Genomic DNA, 22,946 nt, shown 5'->3' with positions numbered 1-22,946 from the left:
GGTTCAAACATACCAAGACAGTCGTGAAGAGTGGACGCCAAAACCTTTTCCCCCTAAGGAGACTGAAAAGATTTGGCATGGGTCCCCAGATCCACAAAAGGTTCTACAGCTGCACCACTGAGAGCATCCTGACCGGTTGCATCACCGCCTGGTATGGCAACTGCTCGGCATCTGACTGTAAGGCGCTACAGAGGGTAGTGCGAACGGCCCAGTACATCACTGGGGCCAAGCTTTAGTCTACTTGATAAATATTTTTTTTAACTCTTGAGCTGCATTGTTGGTTAAGGTCTTGTAAGTAAGCATTTCACGGTAAAGTCTACACTTGCTGTATTCGGCGTATGTGACAAATAAAGTTTGATTTGATTTGAAGGCGAGGTCAGTACAGGTGCATCAATGCTGGGACCGAGAGACTGAAAAACAGATTCTATCTCAAGACCATCAGAAATATCCGTCACTAGCACATTAGAGGCTGCTGCCTATATACATAGACTTAAAATCACTAGTCACTTTAATAAGGTTTACATATCTTGCATTATTAATCTCATATGCATATACTGTATTCTACACTATTCTACTGTATCTTATTCTATGCCGCTCGGGCATTGCTCGTCCATATATTTATTTTTTCTTAATTCCATTCCTTTACCTAGATGTGTGTGTATTAGGTACTGTATTTGTTGTGAAATTGTTAGATATGACTTGTTAGATATTACTGCACTGTCGGAGCTAGAAACACAAGCATCTCGGTACACCCGCAATAATATCTGCTAAACACGTGTATGTGACCAACAACATTTTATTTGATTTTGGTAACCCTGTCATAGTGAGTGTCCCCTTGTAGTTTGAGCCCCCGGCAATTCTCTATCAAACCAACAAGGACGTAGAGAAGATTTAACAGAGGGAGAGAAAAAGAGAGAGAGAAAAAGAAAAGGAAAGCTCCATTCATTCGAGGGATGGCCCCGGCGCGGCAGGCACACAAGATGGAGCGTGACACCCTGGCACAACGGCACACAACTCCTGCCGCCGTAAGTCCCTGCCCCATGCCAGTGCCAGGCGCCCGTGTCAGCGCCAAGCCCATCAGCTGGTGCCCATTGCCCATCCACACAGCAGCCGAGGTTGCTGGGCCGTGGTGAAGGCTCCTTCATCCAGGAACTAGAGTGAAAGAGACCTCCAGAACACCAACAGACAGATTTCTCACTGCAGAGCAGAGCTTACAATCCCGCATTGAAGAAAAGAAGAAAGGGTAGACTAGAGGTTCTAATGTTTCTATGTAGTGTACAGTCTGAGTGAGAAGTGAATAGTGTGGAAGTGGAGTACAGTAAGTTGAGGAGGAGAAGGAAATATGGCCTTTAAAGCTACACACAACCTTTCCGAAATCGTCTTACAGTCAAACCCCCCCACTGGCCGATGAGCTGCTACTTACACCGTGAGAAGAATAGTTTGGGCTAGCCCTGGCTCGACTGAAAGACATTTCTGACAGACCCAAACATAGGGGAATTTATATCTCAATTAAAACAGTATTAAACATAGATATTTATCAAACATTTTATCAACTAAAACATCCATAAATCCCCTCTTCCAGATAACTACTGTAGCAAATCAAAACATTTTCTGGAACAATGCCTATACAGAGCAGTAAACGGTGAGCGTTATAATCGCAATAACGTTTCATGACTTAAAGGTGCACTATACAGAAATGGCTCTGCCATTTCCTTGTTGCTAAAATTCTACTAGTTCGCCTAATTTCAGTTTATGTGACAAAACAAGCAAGTATAGTGTAGAAAATCATTGTACCATCTAAACCACTGTGAAATATATTTTCCATAACCAAAAATATTGTATTTTCAACTGTTTGAAGCTCAGGTACAAAACCAGAAAGTAAAAAAACGCAAAAACAAAACTTAAGAACAGGAAGCATAGAAATAGTGCACATAGAACTCTACCTCTTCTTAGACTTGCTTTCAATGAGGATGGAAGATCTATAACACACATTTCTATGTGAATTTGGTCGTGTCCTCCAAAAAGTTACATATTTCTTCAATACTATGTATTCTTCCAATAAGACCTTATTACACACTCACACAAACACAAATGCACACAGGGTGTTTGACCACAATAACCACAAAAAATGTACCCATATATATTGTTTTTTGTTTACAATCCAAGAAACATTCAAACAGTAGTATATATTTTTCTACAACAAATGTTTGTTGACATTCAAGCATGATGTCAACAAATATGACGTTGTCCTCCTCTTCAGCTGGATTAAAGTCAATTTATTTCATACTCCAATGCACTACGACCTCTTTTCACTCTCGTTCAGAAGTATCAATGCCAAAAGCCCAACAATAGGGAACACTGCTTTCATTGTTGAGCTAATTAACATTATTTTATAATAACCCACTGAGAGAGAAAGAGCTCTGTCACTTGGGTGCCAATTAGGGAGACAGTGTAGTCCGCAGCATTGTATAGCTGTAGTGTACCTTACAGCAAGCATAGATCATGCCTGGGCCAATCAAGGGTCACGTTGTTATGGTCGTTTAACAGACAGTACAACATCCTCTAGACCCACACAGACCTACAATTAAGAGTAATTAAGTGGCTGCTAGCTAAACAGAGAAAATAGGGAACTAATTGTTGCTGTAGAATGAAAGCTTTTAAACATGGCTGCATGACTCTTGACCATTATAAAGAATGATAGCAGCATTCACACACTGTCTTCCCACAGTGGTGTCGGTGTTACTGTCCAAATCCATGTTAAAAGCTGTAAGGTGGCCAGGGGGTTAAGGGTTAGAGTTCAGGTACCAGACTTTCTCAACAAGGAATCCCATCTCTCTGCTCTGGAGTTCAACAACAATGATGAAAGCTAGGTTGTCCTTCAATGTAACCATCTCTACCTCACGTGATAAGAGCAGTGAAAGCTGCCAGACATTCCTTGTTTCTCTCGTGTTGAGGAGAGAGAGAAGAGATGATGGTCAGTTCATTTCTGTCTGCTTTTTTCGTTGGGGAGAGTGAGCGCCCCTCTGAGATGTACAGTAAAGATGGGCTGCAGAAAACCAAATTGTCATAATACCACGGCACTGAATCAATTACCCCAAAGCATTTGGCACGTACTTTCCCTTCAGTTTTTAATGAGGACATGAGTGGTCTTAAAATGATTGAAATTGCATTGTCCCCCTGTGTCTCAACTGTAAAACTACACTGAACAAAAATAGAAACATAACATGCAACAATTTCAAAGATTTGACTCAGTTACAGTTCATATAAGGAAATCAGTCAATTGAAATAAATAAATGTGGCCCTAATCTATGGACACGGGAAAACAGATATGCAGCTGTTGGTCACCGATACTTAAATACATTTTTATTGGCAGGAACTGGAACACGCTGTCGTTCACGTAAATCCAGAGCATCCCAAACATGCTCATTGGGTGACATGTCTGGTGATTTATGCAGGCCATGGAAGTACTGGGACATTTTCAGCTTCCAGGAATTGTGTACAGATCCTTGTGACATGGAGCTGTGCATTGTCATGCTGAAACATGAGGTGATGGCAGAGGCCATTGAAGGTGAGCATTTCCCACTTAAGTCGGCTACGACGACGAACTGCAGTGAGGTCAAGACCCTGCCATATGGAACATTTCTGGGATTTTTTATTTCAGCTCATGAAACATGGGACCAACACTTTACATGTTGCGTTTATATTTTTGTTCATAGTACTGTAGATCACAGGAGCAACATCTTGGATTCCACACTCCATCTACAGTGTCTTCGTAAAGTATTCAGACCCCTTGACTTTTCCCACATTTTGTTACATTACAGCCTTATTGTATCTACATTAATCTAAACACAATACCCCATAATAACAAAGCAAAAACAGATTTTTAGAAAGTTTTGCTAATTTATCAAATATAAAAAACCTGATATCACATTTACATAAGTATTCAGACCCTTTACGCATTACTTTGTTGAAGCACCTTTGGCAGCGACTTCAGCCTCGAGTCATCTTGCGTATGACGTTACAAGCTTGGCACACCTGTATTTGGGGAGTTTTTCCCCATTCTTCTCTGCAGATCCTCTCAAGCTCTGTCAGGTTAGATGGGGAGCGTTGTTAAACAGCTATTTTCAGGTCTCTCCAGAGATGTTCGATCGGGTTCAAATTCAGGCTCTGGCTGGGCCACTCAAGGACATTCTGAGACTTGTCTCGAAACCACTCCTGCACTGTCTTGGCTGTGTGCTTAGGGTCTTTGTCCTGTTGTAAGGTGAACCTTCATCCCAGTCTGAGGTCCTGAGTGCTCTGGAGCAGGTTTTCATCAGCGATCTCTGAACCTTGCTCCATTCATCTTTCCCTTGATCCGGACTAGTCTCCCAGTCCCTGCCGCTGAAAAACATCCCCACATGATGATGCTGCCACCACCACGCTTGGCATTCAGGCCAAAGAGTTCAATCAGACCAGAGAATCTTGTTTCTCATGGTCTGAGAGTCTTTAGGTGCCTTTTGGCAAACGGGCTGTCATGCGCCTTTTACTAAGGAGATGCTTCCGTCTGGCCACTCTATCATAAAGGCCTGATTGGTGGAGTGCTGCCGAGATGGTTGTCCTTCTGGAAAGTTTTCCCATCTCCACAGACGAACTCTAGGGCTCTGTCAGAGTGACCATCAGGTTATTGGTCACCTCCCTGACCAAGGCCCTTCTCCCCCGATTGCTCCGTTTGGCCGGACGGCCAGCTCTAGGAAGAGTCTTGGTTGTTCCAAACTTCTTCCATTTAAGACTGATGAAGGGCACTGTGTTCTTGGGGACCTTCAATGTTGCAGAATTTTTATGGTACCCTTCCCCAGATCTGTGCATCGACACGATCCTATCTTGGAGTTCTACGGACAATTCCTTTGACCTCATGGCTTGGTTTTTGCTGTGACATGCACTGCCACCTCTGGGACCTTTTAAAGACAGTTATGTGCCTCTCCAAATCATGTCCAATCAATTGAATTGACCATAGGTGGACTCCAAGTTGTAGAAACATCTTGAGGATGATCAATTGAAACAGGATGCATCTGAGCTGAATTTTGAGTCTCATAGCAAAGGGTCTGAATGCTTATGTAAATAAGGTATTTATGTTTTCTATTTGTAAAATTTCTAAAACCCTGTTTTCACTTTGTCATTATGGGGTATTGTGTGTAGATTTTTATTTATTTAATCAATTTTAGAATAAGGCTGTAACGTAACAAAATTAGGAAAAAGTCAAGGTGTCCGAATACTTTTCGAAGGCACTGTATATTTCATTGGTCTCAATTCCTCAGGATCAAATAACCTCCACATACGTTCCATACAGAAGAGTAACATAATCATTTCAACAACTTGGACAGAGGAGCTCCAAGCAATGACACTGCATATCTTTGGACTGCACCTATCCTCCCATCAGGGTCAGCGGTGTCCCAGCCTGCCCATGTCCCTCACCTGTCAGCACCACACATCTGACTGATGCCACTATAACAGAACACTGCTGCCCATCTGTTCAGACAGAATACCCAGACAGACAGACAGTAGACCTCTGCATAAAATAGCCGTTGGAATTTGTCACTGGAACTCTGAGTCAGAGACAACACACTGGGCTGGGTTCACTGGGGCTGTCCTGTCGCTATTGCCACATGACAACTATTAGACTGCTGTCTGTCTGTCTATCTTTCTATATCTGTCGGTCTAGTGTGTATATCTGATCCAACACCCAGTCAATCTGTTTTCGTCCAGTCAGTCAGATGACCATGAGGAAGAATGATGAGCTGCCTATGTCACTCATCAGAGCAGTGAGGGCTCTATTATTTCTGAAGTGCAGAACTGGAGTTCATACTAACTATAAGTTACTTACATTAGGTTCACAATAACTATTGACTAGGTCGGAGAAGCATCATAGCACTTCATACCTCAATCGATTATAGACAAAGGCACAATGTTCACCAAATGTATCATTAACTATGTCTGATTTCTTTCTTCCCTGAGTGCCCCAGTTACTACACAGTCCAACTTCTCCTGTAAATTCATAGTTGGAGTTGAGTTTGAAAACTATAACATGGATTGAGGGTCTACTACAGATAGAGACACATGTGTAGAGGGGAGGGAGACAGAGAGAGCCTGAGAAACGTCCGGGGCCAGTGCCAGGGTTTAAAGCGAGACCGGCACATGCAGCGCAGACCAGGCTAGGCACAGATGAAGACAGAAACTTGCTCCTCTCCTGTCCTCTTCTCGCTCAGCAATTCCAACTTCTCAGAGAGCTGTCTCTTTCACAACATTAGAGACAACAAACACCCAGTCAAAAATATAAACCTAGCAGAGTTCACACACACACACGCACACGCACACACACACACACAGTCTGTACATGCACACACACTTCGCATGTACACGACACAAACAAAGCAAACATTTTAACACACTCACTCCGCCAGATACACATTTCAGGATGAGTAACAATATGGTGTGTTGGGGACCTAAGCCCTATGGAGCCAGATTACATCCCAAAGCCCACACAACTTTGTGAGCCAGATCGTAAAGGTGATAGAGGTTGTCTGACCGATAACCATTCATCCATCGCACCATGCCTACTACTGAGCCCATTCCCAACACGGCATGAGAGACAAAAACAACTTAAACTGAGATTGTAAACAATTTAAATGTAGTTCTGAACACCTCTAGGGAAGAGCCCATAGTCAGATCCCATCCAATGAGTGACCCCAAACAAAAGGTGACACAAGCCAAAGTCACACACAACACACAACACGTGCTTCCATTCACATACATGGGCACGCTAAAGAACAGGGAGCGATTCAAGTCGGCTAGTCCAATACCAAAACACATGGAAGACGGCATGAGAGAGCATTTTCCATGTAAATTAATCTCTTGAGAAAAAAAGCTGAAGCCTGCATTTGGACCCACGTCATTTTTACATTGTGGGCCAGGCGATGGGTGATTCCCATAGAAATATTTGTGTTTAGAGGTCAGGGGCAAAGGGAAATGCTGCGATGCTTTGTGTCGGGGAGGGATAGTCACAGACCCACAGCCAACAAACTCTGTGTACTCCAACAGAAACAACTCAAACCTTCTCTATAATCACACTAATTATTCCATTCACCGCATCCCAGTCCTAGTACCAGGGACCAGTCAGGCCTGCAGTATTATAAGTACATCATGAGAGAGAAACAGACAACTAACTACAACCTCTTATTACCTTCAAAGCTCTCATACATGTCAGCCCTGCAGAGACCTAGTGAGCAGAGTGAGAATAGTCTTCCCCTATCCTGGCCACCCCCATCCTTCTGACTATCTCCATCTCAGGACAACTGACACAGAGATTCACATGCAAGCTTTTGCCCACAGGCAGACAGACAGATAACCCCCAGAATGTTGCATTAAGGGACCGACGCAGTCACAGTGTTGTTGTGATTTCAGTCTGACGAGCTCCTTTGGAGAAGCTTTTAAACCTATCCTGGCATAATGAGGAACATTCACCTTTTAAAACTTAAGAACACTCGCCTCTTAATCACCCACTCAACAGCTCCCAACTTCACAGTTATCAAAAACAGTGGCAAAACCACCCAAGATGGCTTAGTGTGCATATCGAGCTGTAGTCCTAGACATGGCTGCTCGGTGCCTAGTGAACAGTAGTGGGGAAGATGATCTAGGTCATGTTAGTGTCAAGGAAAGTTATCTATCTGAACTTGAATTTACAAAAATATTATGCCTAAATTAAATATTCAGTTTGAGAAATATTTCTCTGTAAATCAAATGGAAAGCATAAGTCATGGAATACTGTAGTGCTCTAACAACAATGCGTGAACACACATAGCAAGGAAAACAGCCAATGACAACTTTACTACTGTGTATTGACTGAGGATGAAACAACATAAGCCATATCTTCCCTAATAGGTCACATTTTAAAATACCTTATTATGACAGTAGCATTTTCAACACTCCCCTGTTGGTGACAGCATATGCGAGGAAAAACTTTTGAGAATTTTGTTGGAAAACCAAATACGACTGCACAATGGTGGACACAAGTAGCTCTTCAACTTGATCTTTGTTCACTTTATCTCAGTGTAAACATACTGTTTTGCTTCTACAGAATCAACACATTTTACCAAGGTGTGCAGAGATAGGACTTCACCAACTACGGAAACCAACAGGACTACACCAACTATGGAAACCAACAGGACTACACCAACTATGGAAACCAACAGGACTTCACCAACTATGGAAACCAACAGGACGTCACCAACTATGGAAACCAACAGGACCTCACCAACTATGGAAACCAACAGGACGTCACCAACTATGGAAACCAACAGGACCTCACCAACTATGGAAACCAATAGGACCTCACTAACTATGGAAACCAACAGGACTACACCAACTATGGAAACCAACAGGACTACACCAACTATGGAAACCAACAGGACTACACCAACTATGGAAACCAACAGGACTACACCAACTAAGGAAACCAACAGCACTACACCAACTACGGAAACCAACAGGACTACACCAACTATGGAAACCAACAGGACCACACCAACTATGGAAACCAACAGGACTTCACCAACTATGGAAACCAACAGGACCTCACCAACTATGGAAACCAACAGGACATCACCAACTATGGAAACCAACAGGACGTCACCAACTATGGAAACCAACAGGACCTCACCAACTATGGAAACCAACAGGACCTCACTAACTATGGAAACCAACAGGACTACACCAACTATGGAAACCAACAGGACTACACCAACTATGGAAACCAACAGGACTACACCAACTATGGAAACCAACAGGACTACACCAACTAAGGAAACCAACAGGACTACACCAACTATGGAAACCAACAGGACTACACCAACCACGGAAACCAACAGGACTACACCAACTATGGAAGCCAACAGGACTACACCAACTACGGAAATCAACAGGACTACATCAACTATGGAAAACAACAGGACCACACCAACTATGGAAACCAACAGGACTACATCAACTATGGAAACCAACAGGACTTAACCAACTATGGAAACCAACAGGACTACACCAACTATGGAAAACAACAGGACTACACCAACTACGGAAACCAACAGGACTACACCAACTATGGAAACCAACAGGACTACACCAACTATGGAAACCAACAGGACTACATCAACTATGGAAACCAACAGGACTACACCAACTATGGAAACCAACAGGACTACACCAACTATGGAAACCAACAGGACTACACCAACTATGGAAACCAACAGGACTACACCAACTATGGAAACCAACAGCACTTCACCAACTATGGAAACAAATAGGACTTAACCAACTATGGAAACCAACAGGACTACACCAACTATGGAAACCAACAGGACTACACCAACTATGGAAAACCAACAGGACTACACCAACTACGGAAACCAACAGGACTACACCAACTATGGAAACCAACAGGACTACACCAACTATGGAAACCAACAGGACTACACCAACTATGGAAACCAACAGGACTACACCAACTATGGAAACCAACAGGACTACACCAACCACGGAAACCAACAGGACTACACCAACTATGGAAGCCAACAGGACTACACCAACTACGGAAATCAACAGGACTACATCAACTATGGAAAACAACAGGACCACACCAACTATGGAAACCAACAGGACTACATCAACTATGGAAACCAACAGGACTTAACCAACTATGGAAACCAACAGGACTACACCAACTATGGAAAACAACAGGACTACACCAACTACGGAAACCAACAGGACTACACCAACTATGGAAACCAACAGGACTACACCAACTATGGAAACCAACAGGACTACATCAACTATGGAAACCAACAGGACTACACCAACTATGGAAACCAACAGGACTACACCAACTATGGAAACCAACAGGACTACACCAACTATGGAAACCAACAGGACTACACCAACTATGGAAACCAACAGCACTTCACCAACTATGGAAACAAATAGGACTTAACCAACTATGGAAACCAACAGGACTACACCAACTATGGAAACCAACAGGACTACACCAACTATGGAAAACCAACAGGACTACACCAACTACGGAAACCAACAGGACTACACCAACTATGGAAAACAAATAGGACTTAACCAACTATGGAAACCAACAGGACTACACCAACTACGGAAACCAACAGGACTACACCAACCACGGAAACCAACAGGACTACACCAACTATGGAAACCAACAGGACTACACCAACTATGGAAACCAACAGGACTACATCAACTATGGAAAACAACAGGACAACACCAAATGTGGAACTTCTTAAACAACTGAAAGTAAACACTTGCAGCATACCATGATAGGCCTATAGTTTTCTTCTACAGCATTCCTGAACTATCATGTGAGTCCCAAATGCAGCAACAAGAGCCAACACAGGCCTATCTGAATGTAAAACTTATCTTTTCGCTGATACACATTTTGTTTGTGTTCTGGAAGACCGCTTGACAAAACAGACAAAACCTTTAATCTTTGTCTGTTTTCAAAAATATGTGTCTCCCTGAAGAGCATAGCAGGAAAGGGAGGGGAAGAAAAAAAATGACTGACTGAATGACAATGTATAGAGTGAAGAACGGCTGGCAGGATGGTCCATTATGAAGCGCCTGGCATTTCCATGTGTGTTCTGTTCTGACCAACCGGGATCGTTGGCAGGTTTTGATCCTCCTTGCAACTCTCCAACCCACCAAAGCCTCAAAAACCTTCAGCCCCCTCAGTAATCAAACTCCGACTAGCAACTTTGATTTAAGACAAGCCTCCTCTTTCACATATACATAAAGTGTGGAGAGAGAGGACCATGAGATCATTGACCCTCACAAAGAGTGCTTTTATACCTCCTCAGAAAGAGGAATAGAGGGATAGCAAGAATGGAATCTGCCCTCTAGTAGCAACGGGTTCTCTTTTCTTTCACTACTGTACAGGTGCAGACTAGGTCTAGAAATCGGCCCTGTCATTTCTAACACACAGGCCCATTTTTTACCTTGAGGCCCTCCACTTAAGGCCCCCACAAGTTTATTCTTGGTTTTGTAGCACAGTATCTTAATCACATCTACCTGCTTGTGCATTTAAAAGGATCTATACCTACTTCATATTGTATACCCAGAAATTTTCCCACATACAGCTGCACTCTGCCTGGTGGTCCTGACTGTGTTGCTCAATGCAATTTGCTCTCAGCAATTACGCTGCAGTAAAGAGCTACATGTTTATGCAGCCTGTGATGGGATGGAGGGGGAGGGACGAGAAATAGAGAGAACATTTGTGAGGAGAGAGCCAGAGATAAAGAAAAATAGGGAGAGAGGGGGGTGGAGTGCACCTAATTTATCAGACCAGTTGTCCATTAACTATATAAGAATGCCAGCCCCAATTTACAGGCAGCGAATAGATTGCTCTTCCACATCATCAAATACAATGATCTAGCAAAGGAAGACAGTGCAGGTGTATCAAAGCCGATTGAAAAAGCTTCGATCTCCAGGCCATCAGACTGTTGAACAGTCATCACTAGCCGGCCACCGCCTGGTACTCTGCCGGCACCTTAGACACTGTCACTAGCCGGATACCGCCTGGTACTCTGCCCTGCACCTTAGAGACTGCTGCCCTATGTACATAGTCATTGAACACTGGTCACTTAACAATGTTAACATACTGTTCTACCCACTTCATGTGTACACTATATATATAAAATCATATGGACACCAATTCAAATTAGTCACTGACAGGTGTAGAAAATCAAGCACACAGCCATGCAATCTCCATAGACAAACATTGACAGTAGAATGGCCTTACTGAAGAGCTCAGTGACTTTCAACGTGGCACTGTCATAGGATGCCACCTGTTTGTCTGTTTGTCAAATGTCTGCCAGGGTAAAGCTGTAAGTGTTATTACTGTGAAGTGTTAACATCTAGGAGCAACAACGGCTCAGTCACAAAGTGGTAGGCCACACAAGCTGACAGAACGCGACCACCGAGTGCTGAAGTGTGTAGCGCATAACTATCGCCTGTCCTCGGTTAAAACACTCACTACCGAGTTCCAAACTGCCTCTGGAAGCAACGTCTGCACAAGAACTGTTGGTCGGGAAGTTCATGAAATGGGTTTCCATGGCCGAGTAGCCGCACACAAGCCTAAGATCACCATGCGCAATGCCAAGTGTCGGCTGGAGTGGTGTAAAGCTAGCCACCATTGGACTCTGGAGCAGTGGAAACAGGTTCTCTGGAATGACGAATGACGCTTCACCATCTGGTAGTTCGACAGACAAATCTGGGTTTGATGGATGCCAGCAGAACGCTACCTGCCCCAATGCATAGTGCAAACTGTAATGTTTGGTGGAGGAGGAATAATGGTCTGGGGCTGTTTTTCATGGTTCAGGCTAGGCACCTTAGTTCCATGGAAGGGAAACCTTAACGCTGCAGCATACAATGACATTCTAGACAATTCTGTGATTCCAACTTTGTGGCAACAGTTTGGGGAAGGCCCTTTCCTGTTTCAGCATGACAATGGACCCATGCACAAAGCGAGGTCCATACAGAAATGGTTTGTCGAGATTGGTGTGGAAGAACTTGACTGGCCTGCACAGAGCCCTGACCTCAACCCCATCCAACACCTTTGGGAGGAATTAGAACGCCGACTGCAAGCCAGGCCTAATCGCCCAACATCAGTGCCCTACCTCACTAATGCTCTCATGGCTGAATGGAGGCAAGTCCCCGCAGCAATGTTCTAACATCTAGTGGAAAGCCTTCCCAGAAGAGTGGAGGCTGTTATAGCAGCAAACGGGGGACCAACTCCATATTAATGCCCATGATTTTGGAATGAGATGTTTGACAAGCAGCTGTCCACATACTTTTGGTCATGTAGTGTATATACTGTATTCTAATCATGGCTCATCCTATATACAGTAACTACTGCTGTACATACCTTTTCTATTAATATACTGTCCATACTGTATATACTATGTATATATATACACATTTATATTCTGGACTCTGTCATTGCTCGTTCTGATATTTCTGATATTTTCTAACCTTTTGGATTAAGTGTGTATTGTTATTGTATTGCTAGATATTACTGCACTGTTGGAGATGGACGTATATATATTTTTTTGGGGGGTAATTTTTACACCTTTTTCTCCCCAATTTCGTGATCTCCAATTGGTAGTTCAGCTGGCGACCAAGGTCTGCATGCATGCGCCCGGCCGCCACAAGGATTCGCTAGAGAGTGATGGGACAAGGACATCCCAGCCGGCCAAACCCTCCCCTAACTCGGACAACGCTGAGCCAATTGTGCACCACCTCGTGGGTCTCCCGGTCGCGGCCGGCCGCGACACAGCCCGGGATTGAACCCGGATCTGTAGTGACGCCTCTAGCACTGCGATGCAGTGTCTTAGACCACTGCGCCTCAGAAACAAAAGCATTTTGCTGCACCTGCGATAACATCTACAAATCTGTGTAAGCAACCAATAAACTTTGATTTGATACCTGTGCTGTGCTTTGAGAGCAGCCAACCAACACAGTGTTTACTCCTGACCTGATAGTAGCAGTCAGTGTGTGCACTGCACTGCACACATTCCCACTAGCAGCCAGCCAGGCAGGCAGGCAGACCTACTGTGGCCTTCAAAGAGAGGCATTTATCAGTGCATCTGGAGAGAAGCCTATCAGATAAGGGTGTGGAACCACAGCCCAGGACACCTCACAGTGCTCCTGTCCTAACCCGGCCCTGTGTCGTCTCTGTCCTTTAATCCTGCCTCATTGTGTGTCTGCTCTGCTGCCCTTTGATGAGGCATTCTATAGGTGTCTTCTCTTTCTCCTGCTATATATCTATGTTATAACAAGAGCCTATTGACTTATTAAAAAGTGAGGAGGAAGAATGTGTTTGCTTGGGTACTTTGAATAGAAAAACCTACTGTATCTAATCTGTGAGGTTTGAAAGATATTACATGGAGACTGGGTGGATAGACCCACAACTTGTGTGAGCTGCTACACCTTCATGTCAAACCAAGGCCTTTCAAGAGGCTCCCGCCTCCCACCCACTGTCTGACAGTGTCTACACAGAGAGAGAGCATATTTTAAAGTCCTCCAGTGCCTGGCTGAGAGTGAGACCCTCCAGATTTTTGCCCCTCTGTGTTTGCCACACACAGACTGAAGGAGTGAAAGGCAAGCATATTAAGGAGGTTTTGGCCTGGCCCCTCAGGTCACTCCAACTACTTTAATTCCAGCCACAGACAATGGCCACAACCAGCACACAATACCCGGGTCCAGACAACAAGCAAATCAAGTGTCCAGCACATAAAAGATTTATTGCATCAGCCAACAAAGGCCGCCCACAAAGCTCCCCATGAGCCATCTTTTAAGGGCCTGAGTCAGGGTGAACTCTGCTGGGTCACTTTGCTTTTTGTGGGCCTCTCCACCACCTAAAGTCTGCAGCTATTAAAATTCTAATGAAATGGAGAACATTTAAAAGCAGCTTATAAAATGCAGTGCTCTCCAGTTTCAAAATTTATCTCCGACAGTGCAGCAAACTAAAAAGCAATTATTTCTTCCTCTGTTCTTCCGCAGTCTTGGGTGTGAACACTCCAGAAAGGAGAGTAAAAACCTCAGGAGGCGATGGCTGGCTAGAACACATTTTAGCTTAATTAAATAAAGAATGTCAATGACACTCAAGACTCAAATCTTCTCACTAAACCCGCAGTCAAGAATCGTAACTAAGTATAATTTGCTGTTAGCGCAGCTATTACGACTGTGGCACAGAGTGAACTACAACACAGAGCAGGTGTGAGGGGAACCCCAGTAACAATTAGACTGTGATTAGTATAGTAAAGTATAGTGTAAAGTAGTGTAGTGAAGTATAGTAAAGTGAAGTATAGTAAAGTGCAGTGTAGTATTGTATAATTCAGGCAAGACTAAATACATGTTGTTCTCTAGTTCTCACAAGAATGTTTCAGATGGACTACATATTTATTCATTGGATGGTTCTCCCATTGATCGGGACACCACCTACAAATATCTGGGCATTTGGATTGACAAAGACTTAATGTTTAAAGTTAAAAAGCTAAGACTCAAATTGGGCTTTGTTTTTAGAAATAGACCTTGCCTTTACCTAAATAGCAGGAAGCAGATGGTACAGTCAACTTTCCTGCCAGTTCTTGATTATGGTGACACCATTTACCAGATTGCAGCAGCCACTACTCTTAAACCTTTGGATGCCGTCTACCGTAGCGCTATTCTTTTATATCTCTCGACAGTGTCAATACTCAGCGCTGCATCCTGTATCAAAAGGTTGGCTGGTCCTTGTTAAAGTCCAGTAGATCAATTCATTATTCCCTTTATGTTTACAAAGCCCTGCTACACAAGCTTCAAACTTACTTAACTTCGTTGCTAGCATATAAAAGAATGAGCTAAAAAACCTGCTTACAGGTTTGGTTAACTCTTGAGGTCCCTCTGGTCTTGACCAATTTAGGTAATTCCTCCTTTAGTTTTAGTGCCCTCCAATGTTGAAATAACCTGCAAAAATTCCTGCCGCTATTGTAGTTTAGTACTCAGGTGTTGAATAAATTCACTGAGGATTGCAGTTTTTTCTATTGATTATAGTGGTTTATTTGCTAAAATTGTGGTGTTGTGGTTGTGCCTTGTGGTTATTTTTATTTGTCTTGTTTTAATTGTAATATAAATTGTTCTTCCTGTTCTGAGTAAATGTTTGTAATCAGGGCACCGTTGGGAACGAGACCCTGGACTCAATTGGGCTCCCCTGAATAAATAAAAGTGAATACAAAAATCGTGTGGTGTAGTGTAGTGTAGCATAGCGTAGTATAAGAGGGTTTCCCAAACTCACCCCGCTGATTCAAATAATCAAAGCTTGATGATGAGTTGGTTATTTGAATCAGCTGTATAGTGTTAGGGAAAGAACCAAAACGTGCACCGGGGGGGGGTTTGGGGGTAGGACCGAGTTTGGAAAACCCTCTAGTATAGTGTAATACAGTATAGTATAGTATAGGAGAGAATTCTGACTATGATTAGTACAGGGGCAGACTGTGGTAGGTAGGTATGTTACCTGAAGCTGAGCAGGGTTGTGTGGGCTCACTGGCAGGACTCTCTCTCCTCTTCCTGTCCTGTCTGTAGACGAGGTGAGGTTTGTTGTGCTCCTCGTCGTACTCCTCCCCCTCATCCGCCTTCATCAGGGGCTCTAAGAAGTATTCACCATGCTGGGTTGTAAAAGTCCCCATCTGGAGGAGAGAGGGTAGATTGTGAGAGAAGAGTTGGTTAGAGGAGGTCTGTGAAGTGTGTATGGCAGCTATACATATGTAGGATCTTCATTAGAGCCAGTTTGCTACAGCAGGAAAATAATCCTGCAGAAACAGGAAATGTGAATTATTATTTGAATTATAATTAATGGATTTTAATACATTTTTCATTGGGAGAAATCAAGTCTGACATTTTAAAGTGGAAATTACAAACTTTTGAAGCCTTTTTCAACATCAAATACACTACAAGTTTGCATTTCCTTAAGATCTTACATCTGTAGCATGATAGGACTGGTGTCTAGAGAACTCCTTTGAGTAGTCCCTACCAGTCAGCAAGTGCATGTCCTGTATTGTCCCAGACATAGATCTAGAGACAACTCAACTCCTAATTATTACATTTGTTCATTCAGGACCATGTATCAGTGATTGATGTGAGTGATGTACCTAGCTGTTATAGCATGTGTGCTGTTTCTCTGAGTAAATGTTGAGTAGTAGTAAAGTACACAGTGTACTATGCATCATTAGTTCCATGATTGGTCCGAAAAACGAATATCTAAAAAGAATATCTAAAAAGTACAGTCTTCTTTAGCTGGTGGAAATGGGAACACCTTGGAAAATAAGCAAACAGAAAAATACTACTTAGAGAGGTCTCTGTCAATCACCATTTATCACACTGGTAATCCCTCTTAGTACAGATGTTTGATCTTAATTTGGCCAGACTTGTAGTCGTAGTAACACGATCTTGCCATGGCAGTATTTGAATGTCTGATCATGTTGCCGCCGTATATGGATAGGCCATCATGTAATATCTATGTTTCTCAGAGTCGTGGCTGAACGAGGACATGGATAATATACTGTACATGTTGCTGTTTTTTCTTTGCATCGGCAGGACAGAACGGCAGCTTCGGATAAGCTAAAGAGGGGATGTGTGTCTCTTTGTTAACAACAGCTAGTGCGTGATCTCTAATATTAAGGAAGACTCAAGGTTCTGCTCGCCTGAGTTAGAATACCTCATGATAAGCTGTAGACCAAACTATTTACCGGTTTACCAACACAAACCGATGCTGGCACTAAGACCACACTCAATGAGCTGTATAGGGCCATAAACAAACAAGAAAATGAAACTGAAATCCGTTTTACCTCATTTCTACCAGCATGTCACCAGTGCAACTAGAGGTGAAAAAACTCTCGATCACATTTACTCCACACACAGAAATGCATACAAAGCTCTCCCTTGCTCTCCGTTTGGCAAATCCGACAATAACTCTATACTCCTGATTCCTGATTACAAGCAAGAAACTCAAACAGTAAGTCCCATAGACGTGCCCAATATGGAAGTGGTCCGATGAAGCAGATGCTAAGCTACAGGACTGTTTTGCTAGCACAGCCTGGAATATGTTACATACGATGGCATTGAGGAGTTTAACACATCAGTCACCAGCACCATTATTAAGTGCATGATTGACGTCGTCCCCACAGTGACCGTATGTACATAAACTATGGATTACAGGAAGCATCCGCACTGAGCTAAAGGCTAGAGCTGCCGCTTTCAAGGAGCGGGATACTAATCCGGACGCTTATAAGAAATACTGCTACGATCTCCGACGAGCCATCAAACAGGCAAAGTGTCAATACAGGACTAAGCTTGGATCCTACTACACCGGCTCTGATGCTAGTCTGATGTGGCAGGGCTTGCAAACTATCATGGATTACAAAGGGAAACCCAGCCGAGAACTGCCCAGATATGCAAGCCTACCAGACCAGCTAAATGCCTTCTACACTCACTTCGAGGTAAGCAGCACTGAACCATGCATGAGAACACCAGCTGTTCTGGACGACTGTGTGATTACGCTCTCCGTAGCCGTTGTGAGTAAGACTTTTAAACAGGTTAACATTCACAAGTCTGCAGGGCCATACGAATTACCAGGACACGTACTCAGAACATGCGCTGACCAGCTGGCAAGTGTCGTCACTGACATTTTCAACCTCTCACTGACCCTGTCTGTAATACCTACATGTATCAAGTAGACCACCATAGTCCCTGTGCCCAAAAACACCAAGGTAACCTGTCTAAATGACTATCGCCCCGTAGCACTCACACCTGTAGCAATAAAATGCTGGCCTACCGAGTGGCTCAGTGGTCTAAGGCTGTGCCACCAGAGATCTGGGTTCGTGTCCAGGCTCTGTCGCAGCCGGCCGCGATTGGGAGACCCATGGGGCGGCGCACAATTGGCCCAGAGTCGTCCGGGTTAGGGGAGGGTTTGGCAGGCAGGGATGTTCTTATCCCATCGCGCACAAGTGACTCCTATGGCGGGCCGGTCACAATGCCCACTGACACGGTCGCCAGGTGTATGGTGCGACTGGCTTCCGGGTTAAGTGGGCGTTGTGTCAAGAAGCAGTGCGGCTTGGCTGGGTTATGTTTCGGAGGACGCGCGGCTCTCGACCTTCACCACTCCCGAGTCCGTACGGGAGCTGCAGCGGTTGGACAAGACTGTAACTACCAGTTGGATACCATGAAAATTGGGGAGAAAAAGGTGTAAAAATAAATAAATAAATAAAACATTTATAAAACATTTAAAAAAGCAAAATGCTTTGAAAGGCTTGTCATGGCTCACATCAACACCATCAGACTCCCTGCACGCATTCCAATATGCATACCGCCCCAACAGATCTACAGATGATGCAATCTCTATTGCACTCCACACTGCCCTTTCCCACTAGGACAAAAGGAACACCTACGAGAGAATGCTATTCATTGACTACAGCTATGTGTTCAACACCTAATTGCCCTCAAAGCTCATCACTAAGCTAAGGACCCTGGGACTGAACACCTCCCTCTGCAATTGGATCCTGAACTTCCTGACGGGCCGCCCCCAGGTGGTGAGGGTAGGCAACAAGACATCCGCTGACCATGAACACAGGAGCCCCTCAGGGGTACTCCCTGTTCACCCATTACTGCATGGCCACGCATTACTCCAATACCATAATTAAGTTTGCTGACGACACGACAGTGGTAGGCCTGATCACCGACGATGATGAGACAGCCTGTAGGGAGGAGGCCAAAGACCTGGCAGTGTGGTGCCAGGACAGCAACCTCTCCCTCAACGTCGGCAAGACAAAGGAACTGATCGTGGACTACAGGAAACGAAGGCCGAGAACATCCCCATTCACATCGACAGGGCTGTAGTGGGACGGGTCGAGAGCTTCAAGTTCCTCTGTGTCCACATCACTAAGGATCTATCATGGTCCACACACACCAACACAGTCGCGAAGAGGACACGACATCGCCTCTTACACCTCAGGATGCTGAAAAGATTTGGCATGGGCCTCAAAACGTTATACTGCTGCAACATTAAGAGCATCTTGACTGGTTTGGTATGGCATCTGCTTGGCATCCGACCGCATAGCGCTACAGTTGGTAGTGCGTACGGCCCAGTACATCACTGGGGCCGAGCTCCCTGCCACCCAGGATCTCTATACCAGGCGGTGTCAGGAAGGACCAAATGTTTTTCAAAGACTCCAGCCACCCAAGTCATAGACTGTTCTCTCTGCTACTGCACAGCAAGTGGTAACGATGCACCAAGTCTGGAACCAACAGGACCATGAACAGCTTCTACCCCCAAGCCCAAGCCACTATTTGGTTAACTATTTAACTATCTACATTGACCCTTTTCGCACAAACTTATTTTTGATTCATAACATATGCTGCTGCAACTGTTTATTGTCTATCTTGTTGCCTAGTCACTTTATTCCTAGCTATATGTACATCTCTACTTAAATTACCTCGTACCCCTGCACATTGACTTGGTACTGGCACCCCATGTATATGACCAAGTTATCATTACTCATTGTGTATGTATTATTACTTTTATTATTACGTGTTATTACTTTTTGATTATTTCTCTATTTTCTTTTTTCTGCATTGTTGGGAACGGTTCGTAAGTAAGCATTTCAATGTTAGTCAACACCTGTTTTTTACGAAGCATGTGGCAAATAAAATTATTTTATTTGAATGCAAATTCCATAATTTGCATTCTGGAATGTCTGAAGAATTATTTAATTCTTTGAGTTAAGGACATTGTGTAATAAAGGGTCAGATGACAGCATCATCCTCATGAAATCTGATGAGAAAAAATGGGCTTGATTGACACATATCTAATAGAGTCATTTCATATGACGGGCCTCCCGAGTGTCACAGCAGTCTAAGGCAATGACTCTAGATGTCACTAGAGTTCCGGGTTCGATCCCGGGCTGTGTCGCAGCCGGCCGTGACCGGGAGACCCATGAGGCGGCGCACAATTGGCCCAGCATTGTTCGGGTTAGGGAAGGGTTTGGCCGGCAGGGATGTCCTTGTCCCATCACCCTCTAGTGACTCATGTGGCGGACCGGGGGCATACATGCTGATACGGTTGCCAGTTGTACGGTGTTTCCTCCGACACATAGTTGCGGCTGGCTTACGGGTTAAGTGAACAGTGTGTCAAGAAGCAGTGCGGCTTGGCAAGGTCGTGTTTCGGAGGACGCAAGGCTCTCGACCTTCACCTCTCCCGAGTCCGTATGGGAGTTGCAGTGATGGGACAAGGCTGTAACTACCAATTGGGGAAGAAAAAGCCTAAAAAATAATGCATTTGTATTTTATTTATTTCATATCACACACCATTAGCATGTCACCTAAATACAGACGGTGGCTTTAAAACTGTTGTTTTATGGGCCTCCCGGGTGGCGCAGTTGTTAAGGGCGCTGTACTCCAACGCCAGCTGTGCCACCAGAGACTCTGGGTACGCGCCCAGGCTCTGTCGTAACCGGCCGCGACCGGGAGGTCTGTGGGGCGACGCACAATTGGCCTAGCGTCGTCCGGGTTTGGCCGGTAGGGAAATCCTTGTCTCATCGCGCACCTGCGACTCCTGTGGCGGGCCGGGCACAGTGCACGCTAACCAAGGTTGCCAGGTGCATGGTGTTTCCTCCAACACATTGGTGCGGTTGGCTTCCGGGTTGGATGGCGCTGTGTTAAGAAGCAGTGCGGCTTGGTTGGGTTGTGTATCGGAGGACGCATGACTTTCAACCTTCGTCTCTCCCGAGCCCATACGGGAGTTGTAGCGATGAGACAAGATAGTAGCTACTAAAAAAACAATTGGATACCATGAAATTGGGGAGAAAAAGGGGTAAAAAAATAAATAATTTAAACTGTTGTTTTATGGTATTTGAGAGTGCAATACTTTAATCGTGACAGGAAGAGGCGGCTGTCAGAGCAATGCAAATATTGATGTGGCAGATGAGGGAGGCCCTCACAAAGCTGCTTAGTTCAACAGCCAGCCACTCGCTGGCTCACTCGGCCGTGAAGACAAAGGTGTTTGTATGGTAATTTCATACGCACACTTTAACAGGATATTGTGCAGTGGAATGTTATCTTTTGGGGGAAATTTCAATGACCATCTCCACAAGTGGTCGGTGTTTGACAACGGGAAAATATCCAGATAGGACATGGAAAATAATATCCATTACAACCATAATAATAATGTACAGTTCCTCTTTTCCGTTCACAATAGATGTTAGAAACACTTGCCCCGTAGCACCCTTGCATCTTGGAAAGCCTACGTGTTGCTGGCCTAGCTCTATGATGAGAGATGAATCTGAGCCCAAGTACAATATAATGACTGGGTTGTAATAACATGACACAAAGCAGAGGAAACAAACTTCTGCAAGTTGGCAGACGCTCTCACTCTCTCTCTCTCTCTCTCTCTCTCTCTCTCCTTGTATACTGTGTGTAAACTAAACTACCTTGAGTGCAGGAAGGCAGCCCCACTCTGCTCCTCTGAAAGCAGTACAGTTGACGAATGAATGTGAATGCACAGGCATTGAGCAGTTACACTGTATCATTACGAGGCATGGTGCTGGCAGTTTGTGCTGGGGGGAAGTGTTTGAGCACAAGGCCATCAAGCAGAAGACATCTTGTAGCAAGCAGCCTATGCCATTCAGCAGAACATTATGTTTACGTCAAAGTGCAGACAGGCACTGTCAGCCTGAAACACTCACTCAGGTACTGTACAGTAATGTCAAGGCTAATGTCAGCCTTTCACTCAGGTACTGTACAGTAATGTCAAGGCTAATGTCAGCCTTTCACTCAGGTACTGTACAGTAATGTCAAGGCTAATGTCAGCCTTTCACTCAGGTACTGTACAGTAATGTCAAGGCTAATGTCAGCCTATGTAACGGTTTTCTTCAGTCTCCTCCTCTGATGAAGAGGTAGAACAAGGATCGGACCAAAATGCAGCGTGTAGATTGCGATCCATGTTTTAATGAACAAACGTAAAACACGAATCAATACAAACACTACAAAATAAAGAACGTGATGAACGTAACGAAAACCTAAACAGCCTATCTGGTGAAAACACATAGACAGGAACAATCACCCACAAACACACAGTGAAACCCAGGCTACCTAAATATGGTTCCCAATCAGAGACAATGACGAACACCTGCCTCTGATTGAGAACCATATCAGGCCGAACATAGAACTAGACAAACTAGACATGTAACATAGAATGCCCACTCAGATCACACCCTGACCAATCAAAACATAGAAAATACAAAGTAAACTATGGTCAGGGCGTGACAGTACCCCCCCCCCAAGGTGCGGACTCCGGCCGCAAAACCTGAACC

At 44.3% G+C, this 22,946-nt stretch overlaps 1 protein-coding gene across 1 annotated transcript in view; it reads right to left on the bottom strand.

The window, feature by feature from the left end:
* The window catches only part of LOC110532091 (A disintegrin and metalloproteinase with thrombospondin motifs 20), a 143,228-nt gene that overhangs the window by 112,118 nt on the left and 8,164 nt on the right, over positions 1-22,946 (bottom strand). The window contains exon 3 of the mRNA XM_036970373.2: positions 16,100-16,271. Within this exon, the coding sequence (XP_036826268.2) occupies positions 16,100-16,271 (172 nt within the window). The remainder of the gene's footprint in view (positions 1-16,099; positions 16,272-22,946) is intronic.

This window comes from Oncorhynchus mykiss, chromosome 1 (assembly GCF_057628025.1).
Source record: "Oncorhynchus mykiss isolate SJ-2025 chromosome 1, ASM5762802v1, whole genome shotgun sequence".
Taxonomy (NCBI): Eukaryota; Metazoa; Chordata; class Actinopteri; order Salmoniformes; family Salmonidae; genus Oncorhynchus; species Oncorhynchus mykiss.
Note: the sequence above shows the minus strand (reverse complement) of the source record. Positions and strands in the feature narration are given on the sequence as shown.